This window comes from Ammospiza caudacuta, chromosome 9 (genome assembly GCF_027887145.1).
Source record: "Ammospiza caudacuta isolate bAmmCau1 chromosome 9, bAmmCau1.pri, whole genome shotgun sequence".
NCBI classification, from domain to species: Eukaryota; Metazoa; Chordata; class Aves; order Passeriformes; family Passerellidae; genus Ammospiza; species Ammospiza caudacuta.
The window spans coordinates 2,886,667-2,901,803 of NC_080601.1; the positions used below are offsets into that span (position 1 = coordinate 2,886,667).

General features: G+C 49.5%; 1 protein-coding gene and 1 pseudogene across 1 annotated transcript; one reads left to right on the forward strand and one right to left on the reverse strand.

Moving 5' to 3' along the window:
• Nucleotides 1–368: 368 nt before the first annotated feature.
• Nucleotides 369–6,888, forward strand: LOC131561367 (protein ecdysoneless homolog; annotated as a pseudogene).
• A 4,574-nt stretch (nt 6,889–11,462) lies between these two features.
• On the reverse strand, nt 11,463–12,856 carry LOC131561368 (C-type lectin domain family 2 member H-like). Its single transcript, XM_058810649.1, has 5 exons — nt 12,852–12,856; nt 12,253–12,338; nt 11,969–12,150; nt 11,668–11,768; nt 11,463–11,577 (listed from the first exon to the last, which is right to left on the reverse strand). Exons 1-5 carry the CDS (start codon nt 12,854–12,856, stop codon nt 11,463–11,465), a joined length of 489 nt encoding a protein of 162 aa, XP_058666632.1.
• Between the last annotated feature and the right edge of the window lie 2,281 nt (nt 12,857–15,137).

A 15,137-nucleotide genomic window follows, 5' to 3' on the forward strand; every position in this document is an offset into this window, starting at 1 on the left:
CAAAGTCTCTTCTCCTCGCTTTTTGGGAGGTACCCCACCCTTCACTGTCTCAGAGAAGGGCCATTAACTTGCCCCAGCCAGGGCTTTTACTGATACAAAAACAACTATTAACAACAACGACCAGTAATTCCCATAACACAAGCAGCGCCCCAGCAGCAACAGTGGTAAACTTTTTCTCACAGAAAAAAATCAACAGAATTTTTGTTCATAACAAGGGGCACACGGCGGCCAAGAACCGGCATCCTTTGAGGAGAGTCCAGTGGCCAGGAACCAAGGGCAAGTGAGGGGTACCCGGGGGCGGGAGTGTGAGGGGAACTGGGCGACCAGAAACCAGGAGTGTGTGAGTCGGATCCGGCGGCCAGCAACCCATGGCGTGTGAGGGGACCCGGCGGGCTGGAACCGGGAGCATGTGAGGGGACCCAGCGGCTTCCCCGACTCTCGGTGTCACAGCATGGGTTAACCCAGTGAGGCATCTGGTGCCACCTCCCTGCTGCAGCAGTGCCATCCCCGAGCACAGGACACAAGATTCTGTCAGCAGGGTCTGGGATATCCACAGTGAGGGAGACTCCGCAGCCCATGTGGACAATGTGTTGCTGGGCATGGCGTTGCTGAGCCGCCCCTCTCCTCTCTGTGCCCCGTGCAGGTGAGATCCCGGCGCACTTGGGCGGCACGGCGGTGTTCGGGGATAACGTGGAGGATGAGTGGTTCATTGTGTAGCTGCTGCAGGAGATGAGCAGGGAGTTGCCGTGGCTGGCAGCCAGGTAAAGCGGGTGCTGCTGAGCTGCTTTAGTGGGAGGGCTGCCAAGGGGCAGTGCCTGTGCTCTGAAGGTCCTGTCTTACCATGGCCCATCCTTAGAGGTGTTTCCCCATCCCAGACACGTTGGAAGTGTCCAAGGGCAGGTTGGATGGGGCTTGGAGAAGCCTGGGCTAGTGGAAGGTGTGCCTGGCTGTGGCAAGGGTGTTGGAGCTGGGTGTTGATCTTTAAAGTCCCTTCTAACCTTAGACTTTCTATGCATTTATGAATGTTAAAAAAACCCCAGCTGTCGAGGGAAGGGGACCAGGACACCAGCTGGTTCATCACAGGTCCAGTTTATTGAAGAAAGCATCAGACACTTATACAGCAAATAATAAGCTCATGAATATTCTGTAATTTACACTGTCCATTGGCCACACCACAACATCAGCTCTTCCCCATTCCTTAGGGGTTACATCTCTCTTTTCTCCTGTCTCTTTCACCACTTGTTATCATACTACAGCTAGGCCCAAGGACACGCTATCTTACAGGTGCAGGACTTGGAATTAGACACGGCTTTGTACTTTTCCAGTCTCTAGTCAGCTAAATTCCCAACAGACACCCTGCCTGCAAAAAGGCCTCTGCCCAAGTTAGGACATCTTTACCAAATTAATTCGGCTGTGTCCTCTCTCCTCAAGCCACTCTTTGACAAAACTCTCCACACCCAGCAGACATAGATTCAGAAGTGTCCCTGAGGGTAGGGAATGCTCAGGGCTGGAGTGTTGCTGTCTCTGTAAGGACACAGGCTTTGTCTAGTACAGGTGAAATAATGAGCAGACACCTTCACCCGAATATGGATGGCTGCTAATGGCAATGAATTAAAATGGAAATAATTTATTTGGTCATTAGCAAAAAATTGTTGAATTCTTTTTCCCCTACTCCAAGATTCTTACAAGGGCTGGAACACAACACCAAAATGGATTGCAAGTGTGTACTTGGAGTGTCAGGCTCATACTTTCTTATTGTTTGAGGGAACACACAGAGTGAAGGAGTTGAGAACATTGCATTCAGGGCTTTTCTTAGGATCAGGAACCAGCAGAGGTCACATGTGACAACTGAAATGCTGCTTTTTAATGCCTGGGATGTTTTGAAGCAGTTAGGATATCTTGGTTCTCCTGAAGCACTTCTCTAGTTGAAGAGAAACGTGGTGTTATTGTTGTTAAGGAAACAAGATATATTTGATGAAACGTGTTATAGTTGAAATGGGGATTTTCCAGAATATCAAGGATTTTTCCTAATGTATTTAGAATGACTAAAGTTTATATTTGCTTGGGGATTTCAATTTGCAACAAGCATTGTATAGCCTGAAAAGCAATTTATCAGAAAACTCTTTCTAAGATATATTTTGAATGTAGTCTCAGGCACTGCCTGTAATATGGGTGCCTTCAGACCCACTCTGGTGACCTGGAGGGAGCTTGCTGGCTGTCCCCAGCCCAGTCCCGCTGCGGGGAATGTTTGTTTCTGCTCTGGCTGTTGCAGGTGACTTTCACTCGGTGTTTATGTGCACAGCTGGTGCAGCAGCAGTTTGTTCCAGACAGACGCAGTGGATACATCCTGCCCGTCCCAACTCATCCTCAGTACAGAGCCTACGAGCTGGGCATGAAGCTGGTAATGATTCCTGGGGCATTTTGGACTTGGTTCATGCATGTCCAGGGAATGGGTCTTTGGAAGTTGCCTGCTTGTCCAGAAAGCTGTGAGCAAAGGCTGTCACACCTTGAGAACCTCTTGTTGTTGCATCTTTTGTCTGCAGGCTCATGGCTTTGAAATGTTGTGCTCCAAGAGCAGTAAAGTGGTTCCTGATGACAAGAGAAAGGTGTTAAGCAGTCTTCTGTGGGAGAGATTGCTCAGGAGCTTGAAGGAGAAGGATTATTTCAAGGTCTGTGAGTATTTCAGTGTCTGTGGCTTTTAAAGATTCCTGGGAAAATTCATTTTGACCCTTGAATTTGTGTGAGGAGCTTGAATCCTTATGTCTGTGTGAAATGAATTAATGTGTTTAAAGGGGACATGTGCAGTTTGTTCCCCTTTGAAAGGAATCTATTTTGGAAATGAAAAAGGAAAAAGCAAGATGTGGGGATTGATTCATTCATCTAAAGCAAGGGGAGAAATAAACTTGAGTGAAGAAAACCCCCATATGTGATTGTGTGAGGTGTAACTGATTTCACTGGTTTACATTTCATTTCCTCCCCTCTAGAATTCAATATTCTTCAAGATCCATACATAAGACCATAGCTCTATCTGGGCCCATGCAAGTGTAATTTTTATGTGTTTGTGGTTTTTGTGACTTCTGGGGGTTTTGGTGAGGTTTTGTGGGGTTTTTTGTGTTTTTTGTTTAAGTTGCCTTAGATTACTTTTTTCATGTTAATAAATATGACCTTAAAATGACTACTTGTTTGAAGGTTATAATATTGGACAACTTTATAGAGATTCTTAGGTTAATATCCTTTAATATACTTCAAATACAGGAATGGCCCTTTGTTGTATCCCAAGTGTACATGGCCAAGAGGTTTTAGTTGTTCTGGTTCTCTCAGCATTTCTGTGTGACCAACAGTCACCCTTAGGAAGCCTGACTGTGAGGAGGAAGGGGAGGGAGAATTGTTTGGGTTCATGCCTGTGACTTGCATTCAATAGGGAGAAATGGAAGGATCAGCCAAGTACCTGGAACTGTTGCACATGGCAAAGATCACTTCCAGCAATCTGTTGCAGTGCCAGAAAGGTGAGAGCTACTTGAAATTCATGAGTGTCATATACCCTACAAATCCTGTAAGTGACCTTTGAAATGCTTGTTACAAACACCTGAACCCTTTTCTCCACTGCACATTTACCATGGGAGCTGTGGCCAGGACATACAAGTACTAATTCCTCTGGAATGCTCCACTGGGAGAAGTTCTGGCTTGAGTAACTCTTTTATCTTGGTTTTGTGAAATGCTGAGCTCTTCCAAGTGGATTCCAAGTGGTGACTGCAAAGCAATTTTTGCTTGGTTGACTGTAGAAAGTGTAGAAAAGTTTCATTGAAAAGCAGTCCCAGTGAATAATGAATACAGGATAATCTGTCTCCTTTGCTCAAGGAGCTGGCTGTGGATTTCTCTGGATGATCAAATCCAAAAAATAAATCACTGCAGAAATATCTGAGGCTTTACCAGCCCATGATATCTTGACTGTTATTTTTTTCAGTTTCCACTCTGTGCTGTTTGGGATCAGGTAATCTTAATATTTACCAAGGCAAATAAAATGTAAAGGAAAAGAGCCATGACCAATGGGCTATGGAGCCATCAGCTGGGAATTGCAGAGACTGACTGTGTCCTGTTTTGGCCAATGCTCTGGGTAGTGCTCTGGTACTTCCCCAGATTTATTTCCCTTTTTGATGTGTTTGCACAGAAGGAAAATGGAAGAATTCAAGTGAAAACCTGAATGCAGAGCATGTGATCCCATTGAATTCATTTCAGTAAATTGATTTTGTCTTTTCTTCTAGCTGTGATGAAATGAGCCCGGGTGATGAAATCCTGACAATGCTACAGACAACCCCCATTGATCTGAAGGAATTGGAGAGAGAAGAAGCTTGTCTTCCTGCAGAGGATGGTGAGATGGATGGGGGAATTATTCCTATTACAGATGGTTATTTGTGGGGGGAGAGGGGCAATGCTGACAGCTGTGAAGGGAGAGCAAATCCAGCCTTCCTCAAGACTAAACACTGGATTGGCTCTCCCAGTTTAGAGTAAGCCTTTCTTCCTCCACTCAGTGGCCAAAGACTTCTCAGTGACTAGAATGGTCTCTCTTAGTTTGAGCTCTGCAAAGCAGAGATTTTAAGTAGTGGCAAGAAATCTGCACTCAGTTCTTCTCAGCCTCTCTCTGCCTTTGCTGTGTGTGAGCCAGGACCAGCACAAGAACTGAACTGCAGAACTGAGCTGCAGGATGGTTGCAGTCCTGTCAGTCAGCTGGTTTGGGCCTGTGGGCCAGCAGGCTTGTGCAGAGTAACAGATCTGTGCTGTGTCCTTTCAGATGACAGCTGGCTGGATATTACACCAGGTGCTCTGGATCAGATGCTGAAGGAGACAAGAAATGAGTCCCTTCCTTCCCCAAAGGAGGAGGAGCAAAACTATGACTTGGAAACAGTTGCTGAGAGCATGAAGGCTTTTGTGTCCAAAGTCTCCACGCAGGAAGGAGCAGAAATGCCATGGTAGTAGCACCTGGAGTTTGGGTCTGGTGTGGAATGTTGCACTGTGCTGCAGCCCTGTGGTTGGTTCTGTGATGCAGAGAATCAGAGTTTGAAGGTGCTGTGCTGAGCAGGGCCTAAAGCAGAGCCAGAGCAGTGAACCTGTACTTGCTTTAAATCAGTTTGGTGCCACTCGGGCACTGGTGCAGGTTCAAGTGCTGCAAGCTGAGCTGCTCTCTGTCCCTCAGTTGGATTTTGAGGTCTTCACAATTTTTCTCTTTTTATGCCAAGAATTCTTCCACTCGCTGTTTGATGTCTAATGCACACAGGTTTCAAACTTCTCAGGAGAATTTTCAATTCAAATGTCCCAACTTCAGTCCTGGCTTGAGAGAAATCAATATGGCTTGTGCCTGTGTCAGGCTTATGCAAGCATAGAAGCTTCATTTGCTTAAAAATATTTTTATGTTTCAGGACATCTGATGAATCCCATGTTACCCTTGATGTGGATTCTTTTACAAAAGGCCTGGACAGAATTTTAGGTGAGATTGTGTCGACGGAAGGAGACCCAGACATCAATTTGATCATCACAGGCCCAATTTTATTGATCAGTACGGCGGGTTAAATACAGTTAATAATGAGCTTCATACATATTGCAAAAGTTGAGCTCAGGATTGGTCAGTTACATATCAGCACCTACACCTACTTCTGCATTCCTATGGTTCTACTTTTGATACTTTTCACATATTCTCAGGATATATTCAGGAATATCTCTACTCCCTCTCCTCATGTTGCAGCAAGGTCACTGCTGACCTTTCCTTTCAGCTTGCTGACTGCTGACTTTCTTCCTTCAGCTTAACCAGCGGCATTATGTCAGTATGGCATTTCTCAGCTAACCAATTATTAATAAATCTCTCCACAAGATTGCTTCTTTCTTTGAAACAAATGCCAGCACTGATTTCTTTGCTGTAGTACTGACACCAAATCATGTGCAGGGGCAGACTCAGAGGAGCTGGATTCTGATGATGTGGATGAAGAGGAGGAGTTTGGTTTCTCAGATGAGGATGATGAAGAGCTGGATGCTGGGAATGGAAGGCAGGAGCAGAAGGTGTCTCCTGAGGAGCTCGTGGGCAGTCTCAAGGCGTACATGAAGGAGATGGACCGTGAGCTGGCATAGACCAATGTTGGGAAAAGTTTCAGCAGCCCCAAGAGAGGGGTGAGTGTGCCTTGAGCTCTGATTTGCAGCAGTAATTTCCAAGCAGGAAATGTGCTGCAAGTGGCCATTCTGAGTAAGGGGATTGGAACCTTCCCACGTGCAAGCAAAGTGTGCTGGACCTGCACCATCATACATTTTTTATAAACTAAAGCTTACCTAAGCTTGGAATTTGCCCATCTTTTCCAAGGCTCAGTTCCATTTCCTTGTTTTTAGTAGTAGGGCAAGCAGCTGCAGCTTCCCTTGTGAGTTCCTGTAGTAGTTTTCTCCCATAGGAAGCTGAGCCAGGACTCAGCAACACTTTCTGTCCTTCTCTTGGAACTTAATGTGGGTAATGGACAGCAGTAATTTTCAGCTGGCATGAGCATTTGGTGTCTGAATACCTGTCTGTCAGGACTCAGGAGTGTACTGGACTTTGTTGACTGCAGAGTTGTTGTTTCTTTTCTCCTGTGGTTTGCCCTTTTCTCCCCCTTAAATCTGCTCATGCAATTGGATAAAGCTTTCTCTTTGTACTTCCTGCAGGCAAGTTCTGTTGGAGCAGCCCCATGTGAGAGTGCTGGCCCTGATTGTGGAGCTGAGGCTGCTGAGCTGGCAGCCCTGGCTGTGGACATGAACCTGGTGGCAAAGCTGCTCGAGTCCTACAGTGCCCAGGCTGGCCTGGCAGGACCCAGCTGGAACATTTGACAGAGCCTGGGGGTGAATTTACCTGAGAGCACAGAGCTCCCTGGCAGCTGAGCAAGGCAGGGAGAGCCTTTGCACAAGACATGGCTGCTGGGGAGATGAAGCACAGACACACGAGCAGTATGTGGGAGAAGAGGCCCAAGGTTTTAATTTAGAGCATTCTGTTCATTATGTGTCACTTCAGCAGAGTGAATTTACCTGCAAAAGCTTCTGTTTGCACACTGTCTTGGGTGGAAATGAGATTTTCCCAGTGCTAGCACAATTTCAGAAAACTGGAAAATTATTTTGAATGCATGACTCAAATGATATTCTCTTTTATTACATAATCTCTCTTCCATTTTTCATTCAGTGATCCAATTTGCCACATTTCTAAAATGTCCTTTTACCCGTTGCTGAGTGTGTTCAATATCTGGGGAGCAGTTCTTGTTCTGGAAATGCTGCTGCCTTCAGGGGCAGGTGGGGAAATAACACATTGCAGGAAGAGTAATTGGATCAAATGTGTAAATATTGGCCCGAAGTAGTTTTTAAATTTATTTCAATAAAAACAGAAATACATCTTGATTACTGAATTTTTGAAGGTATGCATAACTTCCTCAGTGCAGTATCAGTTCTTGGAGTGAAAGTATTTTTGTAATTGTTCATTTTCTGAATGAATTCCATTATTGCTGAATGTTGATATACAGCTACTGCTGGCATGATGTGAGCCCAGGCTGAGCAGTTTGGGGTTTTTCAGTGAAAATGTGGCTGGAAGGCATGCAGCATGATGCTTTCATGTGGAATGAACATTCTATTTTAAATATGAGAACTTAGGTAACAACAAGGTAAATTTGATATAAAATAGATAAAAATTCTTGATACACAGACAACAGCAGTGCAGTCCTGCTGGGTCCAAATCAGCTTCTTAATTTCTCTTTATTTCATTTTCATTCAGCAATTAATGAGTTCTCCTGCACTGATGTTGTGTAATTTCCTTTGTCAGCAGTTCAGGGAGAGCACTGGCAGGTTGGACAGGGATTAGAGATGGACAGCAAGAGCTGGGAAGTGTGAAGAAGGTTCTGCTAAATTTCAAGGAGTTTGGGCTGCTGGGAGGTGAGAGAGACTCAGACAAATCTGTGGTGGAAAAATGGGCTTAACAGAGGATTTTTAATTGAGACAAGGCTAATGAGCAGTTAGTGGTGGAAAACAGAGGTACTTGAACCTTGGGAAGGGTTGGTGTTTGACCAGGAAAGGTAATTTACACTGAAAATACATAAAATTCTCCACTGACGAGTAGCTAGATCAAGTTTAGATACTTTAAAAGATAATTGAGTTGAAGAACATGATCACATTGAACTGCTGTGTGGCCTGTGCTATAGAAAAGGTCCAAATAGATGGAAGGGCTCCCTTAGTGCATGAGGAGAACTCCTAAGCTGAGGTTCAGAACAAAGCTGCTCTTTTGCAAACACTCCAGCTGCTGTTGCTTTTTGGATAATCTGACTTTTCCATCAGTGGGGCTGGGATTTCTCTGGGGCTCTGCTCCTCCCAACTCTTTCCATTTGTTCAGCAGCTTCCCAGTGGAGCCCTGCAAGGCTCTGGGAGTGCTCCCAGGAGAGTTTGCCATGGAAGAAGAAGCATTTCCATGCTGCCTCTTCCTCTGCTTTGAGGTAACACACGAGGCATCTCCACTTTTAATTCTGAGAGTGTTTTTAGTGAAGGAGGCCTGATGGAATTAATTAGGGCAGACAAGTGGTGTGTGGTTCCCTTTCAATGGATTTCTGTCCAAGTGTATTCTGGAGTTGTTTAACTGGTTAATTTTCCCTTATAGTCTGTGTTTAAACTGGGGGAATCCCCATTCACCTGCAATGTTGAGGGGATCAATGGAAAGAAACCCTGCCTTGGCCATTATTTCAGGGCTCTCAATGGATGGGGAATCCACATTCTCTTGCTGAAATAGAACAGTGAATACCCTTTGTGATGGGATTTTATAGTTTTAATATGAGATAAAACCTTCAATTTTCATCATCTTTAAATTGACAAGGAATCTCTGTTGTGCCTTATTTTAAGGGTAAAAATTGGTAGAAACCCCCACTGATTCCATTGAGGGATTTATATCGAGGGGCCACAAAGGCTGGAAAAAAAGCGGCACAAAAGGGCAGCAAAAAAAAAAAGGTGAAAAAAAATTTGGTAGAAAAGGGGTGGAAAAGAAGGTCTCAAAAACAGGTGGCAAAAAAAGGGCAGAAGAAAAAAATGGAGGGGAAAAAAGGAGGAAAAATTGGGAAAAAAAGGTAGGAAAAAACAGGGGGGGAAGGGCAGAACAAAGCAGGGAAAAAGGCAGCAGAGCCTCTCCTTCGGCAGGCCAACGCTGCCAGATGGAAATTGCCAAGGGCAGAAGGCTGGGAAGCGAAGAGCAGAGCTGCTGTGAAGGGAAAGCTCAGTTCATTCAGAGAGATCACACAGGTCCCTTGAGCACTGTTACAGGTAGGAAGCAGAAAAGGAGAGATTTCCACTAAAACCTTTGTAGTTTGGTAGGGAAAAGGAGGTATGATACTCAGTGGCTGCAGGGATGGTGATCTAAATTAGTTCTCAGCAGATTTCCTTTTCTTTTAATTGGTGAGGGTTATTAACCTTAACTACAGTTATAAGTCCAAACAGTTTTGGAATCTATTCTAGTTTCATCTAGCTGTCCTCCATGCTGCATACTCACAGCAGCCATATTTAACTGTCATATGATGTGTGAATTTGCTTGTGTCCCTATCCCAAATGTCATCCTTCCTGGGTTTTCAGCTTCTTTTTAACGTTAGTAAATCTTGTGCGTCTCTCTGCAGTATTTCCATGGGTAAATCCACTGAAGAGCACAAGCTAAAGGATGCTACCTCCAGCTGAGCACAGGGAGCAGTGGGAAAGGATGTTATATCAGCATTTTCTGTCCCTGTGCTGATACTGTTATCCCAGGGAGGGAGCTGGGTAATCCCTATTTCTCCTCTCTGCTCTTCCTGATGTTTGTCACAGCTGATGCCAACCTCATTTTCCCAGTGTAATGATGATTCTGGACATCTCTGAGTCTACCTGCTGGCCTTGGAAATGCCACTGATGGTTATTAAGGAGAAGGAAAGTGCCACCATTTCTGTGTGGGAACGGAAACGTGTGGCTGTCCCTCAGTGCAGCTCTTTTAGTGACAGCGGTCGGGTGGCCATTCCTGGTGCAGTTCTGTTACCATTTTACCTTCACCATTCTATTTTATTCCCTTGACACTTCCCACCCTTTCCCATTCCTCACTTCTTACCCAGCACCGCCCCAATGGTCCCTGGGTGCAGCTCTTTTAGAGAGCAGGGCCTGTCCCAACAGGCGGCTACTGCAGCCAGGGCAGGGGCAGGGCAAGACACATCACAGCGCTGGTGATGCTTGGAGAGTGCTGGCTTTTGCAGTTCAGGCAGATCAAATGAATCCCAATTGTCAGAGATTTCCACCACCTGCTATTTCTCCCCTTTTTCCTGCATGCATTTGACAGCTCATCCTTTCCTCACAGAGAGCTGAAAAGCAAAATGCATACCTGCCCCATAGCCATCCCCACCACCTTGTCCCTCTTTCTCCCCCCTTTACTTTGCAGCACTTCCTCCCTCCTCCTCCTGTCCCTGCCAGCTGCAGCAAAGCCATTTCCCCCACTGGCACCAGCTGCCTCCTGTCCCTCGCTCCCATTTTGCCCACTCTGAACTCCTGGAGCCGCCTGCCCGCGGAGCTGCAGCCGCCGTGGGGCCGGGTAATGGTGCAGGGAATGCTGGCAGGGATTCTTGGGCTGGGCTGGGCCAGGCCAGGTGCCCAGGGCCAGCAAAAGCACTCTGAGCCTCTGCTCCTGCCCCTGGGCAGGCAACAGAACACAGCAGGAAAGGCTCGGGGCTCTCAAGAAAGGCAGCCAGAGATCTCTCACCCATCATGGGCAGAAGAGGCCCAGAGTGGGGAAATTAAATTTCATTGAATTTATTATCAAACACACGAGAGCAAGGGAATCAGATGTTACCCAAATCCTAAAAATGCATCTTCTCCACACTGTTCTCTCCTTTCTGGGCTTCACTTTGTCCCCAGTTCCCCCCTCCCTCCTCCCCACACATTGGCACAGAAGGATGGGGGGGTTACAGTCACGTTATGTCACTACTTCTCCCTCCGAGAGACAAATCCTTGTCCTGCTCCAGCCTGGCATTCCTGCCACAGGAGGACAGTCAGATCCTTCACAGCAGACAGACAGATAAAGAGACAACAGACTATTCTCCACAGTTAGGTGCCTGATGCCAAAAGTGGGATTCCTGCTCAGCACATGTCAGCGGTTTTTACTCCTCTTCCAAAGACAAGTGCCACGTTCTGGCCACTTTGTGATGATTCCCAAGAGGCCAGGAAGATTTGGATTTCCCATTGGAGCTCGTTGTGTCGTGAGGGCAGTGCACTCACTGCAGGCAGCATCGGTGGCAGGATGGATTGCAGAGACTTTTCCTCTGCAGCCCCAGCCCAGTGCTGGCACTGGGGATGAAGAGGCACTGAGGTGACCCTGAGAGGAAGTGCAAGGCACAGGGCGCAGCTGAGGAAGGAGAGCGCTGTGCTGGGCTCAGAGGTGAAGCTGGCACTGCCCAGTGTGGAGAAGGTCCTTTGTGCAGCCCCTGTTACAGGGGAGCTTGGGCCTTGCTGCAGAGATACGGCCACTCGTTGGAGCAGTTCCCACTCCTGAATCTCTCATCAGCCAGGTATACGCACTCAGAATTGTCAAAAACAGGAACCCTGCAGAGAGGAGCAGAGGCAGCGCTGGCTGCCAGGGGAAGCCCTTGTGCCCCTGTGCCCCCAGGCCCTGCCCAGCTCCCTGGCACTCACCGGTAGCTGTAGCTGCTGCCGTCCCCCCAGTGCAGGCGTTCGCCCCATCTGCGCAGCCCGAGCCAGAAATCGCCGTTCCCGCGGAGGCGGAAGAGCAAATCCTGCCCAGGAGAGAGGAGTGGGAGCTGCCCTGGCCCCTAGGGGGGACACGTGCCCGGGGCTCCCCCCGCACGCCGGGGCTCCTTCCCTGCAAGGCCCCGGCCCAGGGCTGCAGTCCCGGCCCTACAAGCACCGAGCCCGGCCCAGGAGTGCCCCCAGGCTGCCCTCAGCCACCCCACACCGCCTGCAGCCCCTCACTCACCATGGCCTCCTCATCCTTGGCAATGTCCAGGGAGGCATTGAGCTCGGAGCACCGTTCCTGACCCTGCTCCCACGTGCTGTAATCCTGTGAGAAGTAGTAGCAGACCCCATTGTAGCCCACCCAGCCATGGGGACAGCCCAGAACACACTGTGGAGTCACAGGTGTAACTGGAACCTGTGGTGCTGCAGGGGGAAGAGGAGAAGCTCTGAAGATTCCCCTGTGCAGGGAGCAGGGAGCCTGCTCTCCCCCGAGGGGCTGGGCCCAGGCTGCTGCCCCTCCCTTACCTGACTGCACAGCCAAGGCCACCCCCAAAGCCAGCACCAGCACCAGGAGCAGCAGAATCAGCACTGCCGTGCCCACGGGATGGCACCTGAACCGTTCACCTGGAGCAGGAAAGAGCTGCTGGCTGCCAGAAGCAGAGCCGGCCCTGCAATCTGCTCAGCCCATGGCCAGGGAGCAGAGCAGGGAGCCCTGAGGCAGTATGGGCCTCCCTCAGCTGGCAGCCAGAGAGCCAAGAGCCTGGCCATAGGCAAGGACACAGCTGTTGGCACAGGCAGGGACACAGCTGTGGGGACAGGCTGCAGCAGGAGAACTGCACAGCCTTGGGGGCAGCTGGGGCTCTTGCTTCCAGCCACTGATGGGGCCTAGCAGAGCACGAGGCCTCTTCCAGACATTGGGAAACAGCCACACACCAGCCAGGCCTGGCCTTGGGAGGGGACATGGGCCCCTGCCTAGAGGCCACAGGGGCGGCCCTGTACTCACCCAGGAATCTTCTGAGGTTCCTTTTGTGTTCAGTGCCCGTTGCTGCTGTGCCCTGGGGACCCAGAGGCTCCCTCACATTCCCATCACTGGTGCAGAATCCATTCTCCACAGCTGCACTCACTGCATGCTCACAAGTGACATCCCCCTGCTTATGCCGAGAGGCTTCTTGGGCACCAGGCAAGTGTGGAACTGCGGCTGCTGGTCCCTCCTGGATATGCTGGGGCTCCTTCTGAGCTCCAGGTATGCAGCAGGATTCCCTGTCCTCCTCCTCACAACCAGCATCTCTCTGCCTGGAATAAACGGCACCTTGCTCCCGACACATCAGGAGTGCTGGCAAATCCTTTCGGATCTCGGCCTAGGGAACAGCTTTCCAGCCGCGCTGATGGCACCCTGAAAGGGACACGATGAGAGGTCGCTACTGGTGCCGGCCCTGCGGGACACCGAGGCTCAGGCACGGACACCTCCCGCCCGAGCAGCGGCCCCCAGCCCGCTGCCGCACGGGCGGGAACGGTCCCGAGCACGGAGCAGCCGCCTCCGTCCTAGCGAGAGCAGCCGGGATGAGCCATCGCTGCCGCGGCACCGGCTCCATGCCGGCCATCCGGGCAAGGAGGAGAGAGCGGGCAGCCGCTCCCTCGGCTGCGATCCCAGCGCAGGGGGGCACATGGGGGAAGCCGGCACCAGGAACTCGCTTGAACCCCCCGGCCCTCACCGCGGCCCCCTCCGCCCGCAGCGAGCCCCGAGCTGGGGCAGCACCGACCGCGGTCCCACCTGGGCTGGAGCCGCCGCCTCGCCGGGCTCCGGGCGCCGCCGCCGCTGTGGAATGACCCGAGCGCGCCGCCGCCGCTCCGGTCCCGGCCAGACCCAGTGGGCACTGCCGCTGTTGCTGCAGGACAGACTCCGGGCAGTGGAGCCGATTGTGTCTTGTATGGCAGCACAGCCCCCCCGGCACTGGAGCTGAGTCTACAGCACAGAGCCCATGTGGGAGCGACTTTTGGGCGGTTCGATTAATCACAGTGCGGGACTGCAGCGAGGGGCGGGGCAAAACGGGGGGCGAGGCAGCAATGAGGGGCGGGGCACCAGCGAGGGGCAGGGAGGAGCGGGGGAGGGCCGAGCCGGGCGAGACATACCCGTAGTGGTTTTGTTTTCTTGTACCAAAGTGACTCCCTGTGCCACATTGGGAGCCAGAGCCGGGGGCATCTTCAGAAGCAGAAGCCACGCGATGAGAGCACTCAGGTCACTCCGGTCCTGCAAAAACCTTGCTAAGGAAAAGGGCCCCACTCTCTTGGAGCTGGTGAAGAACCGGACCCCCGGGGAAGGCGCTTCTGGGGGTCACAGCAGTGAATCACCGCAGGGATTCTGGGGCTGGGCCAGGCCTGGTGCCCGGGGCCAGCAAAAGCTTTCTGAGCCTCTGCTCCTGCCCCTGGGCAGGCAACAGAACACAGCAGGAAAGGCTCGAGGATCGGGAAAAGGCCAGGCAGATGTTATAAATGGTCTCAAAAAGAGTAAAATTTCCAATTTGAATTTATTAATTCATTGCATACAGCATAAGCAAAAGATTCAGCGCTGGGCGACAGGGGAGTCTCCGCTCCACCAACTGCCGCACCCAATGTCTCACAAGTCCCCCTTTTTATAATAGTTCATTTCCGTAGGCATGGTCTTCTCTTGGTGCATGCCCCAGTTGTTGCTAGGGGGTCGTCTTCTACCCTCTGGTGGTCGTTGGATGAAGGCTTGAAGTCTTCCTCTGGCCTGTACTCTTGACCCCGGAGCTCTTGTCTTCCTTATATGGGGAAGGTTTGGCTATTTCTTATGGCTTGGTTAGCTTTTTCTTAGTTCCTAAAATTTTTGCCTTTAGCATGGTTAGTGTTGCACAAGACATGGTTGAGCTATAGCAAATAATAGTAACTTGATATATATGTATTTTTAGGTTATACAGTTGGGTATTTCTTAATCATATGGTTGACTATGTATCTCTTAATCACAGTCATAAGGCTAGCCACGTATTTCTCAATCACTTAGTAGCCTATTGTGTAACGAACAAGAGGTTTTATCTGTTTCAATCCCCCCTTTTTCTTTTATCCTCTTGTTCGTCAAACCTAGCTAATTCGTATCGACTTAGCTCCAAGTATTCCCCCCTATCGCCTTCTCGCAAGACTTCGTATTCTGATCGCATCACCATAAGGTGAGCTGCTTCCAGCCTTCCTTTAACAATGTTTACTATCTTATTGAAAACGCAAGGTCCAAACGTAAGTCCCAGTATTAAAAGTATTAATGGTCCTGCAATGGTTGACAATAAAGTAGTAAGCCAGGGAGAGTAATTGTTCTAATCCTTCCCTCAGTTTTGCCATGGAGTCTCGAATGACTCCGCTCTTATTGACATAAGAGCAACATTCTTCTCGTAAGGCCATGC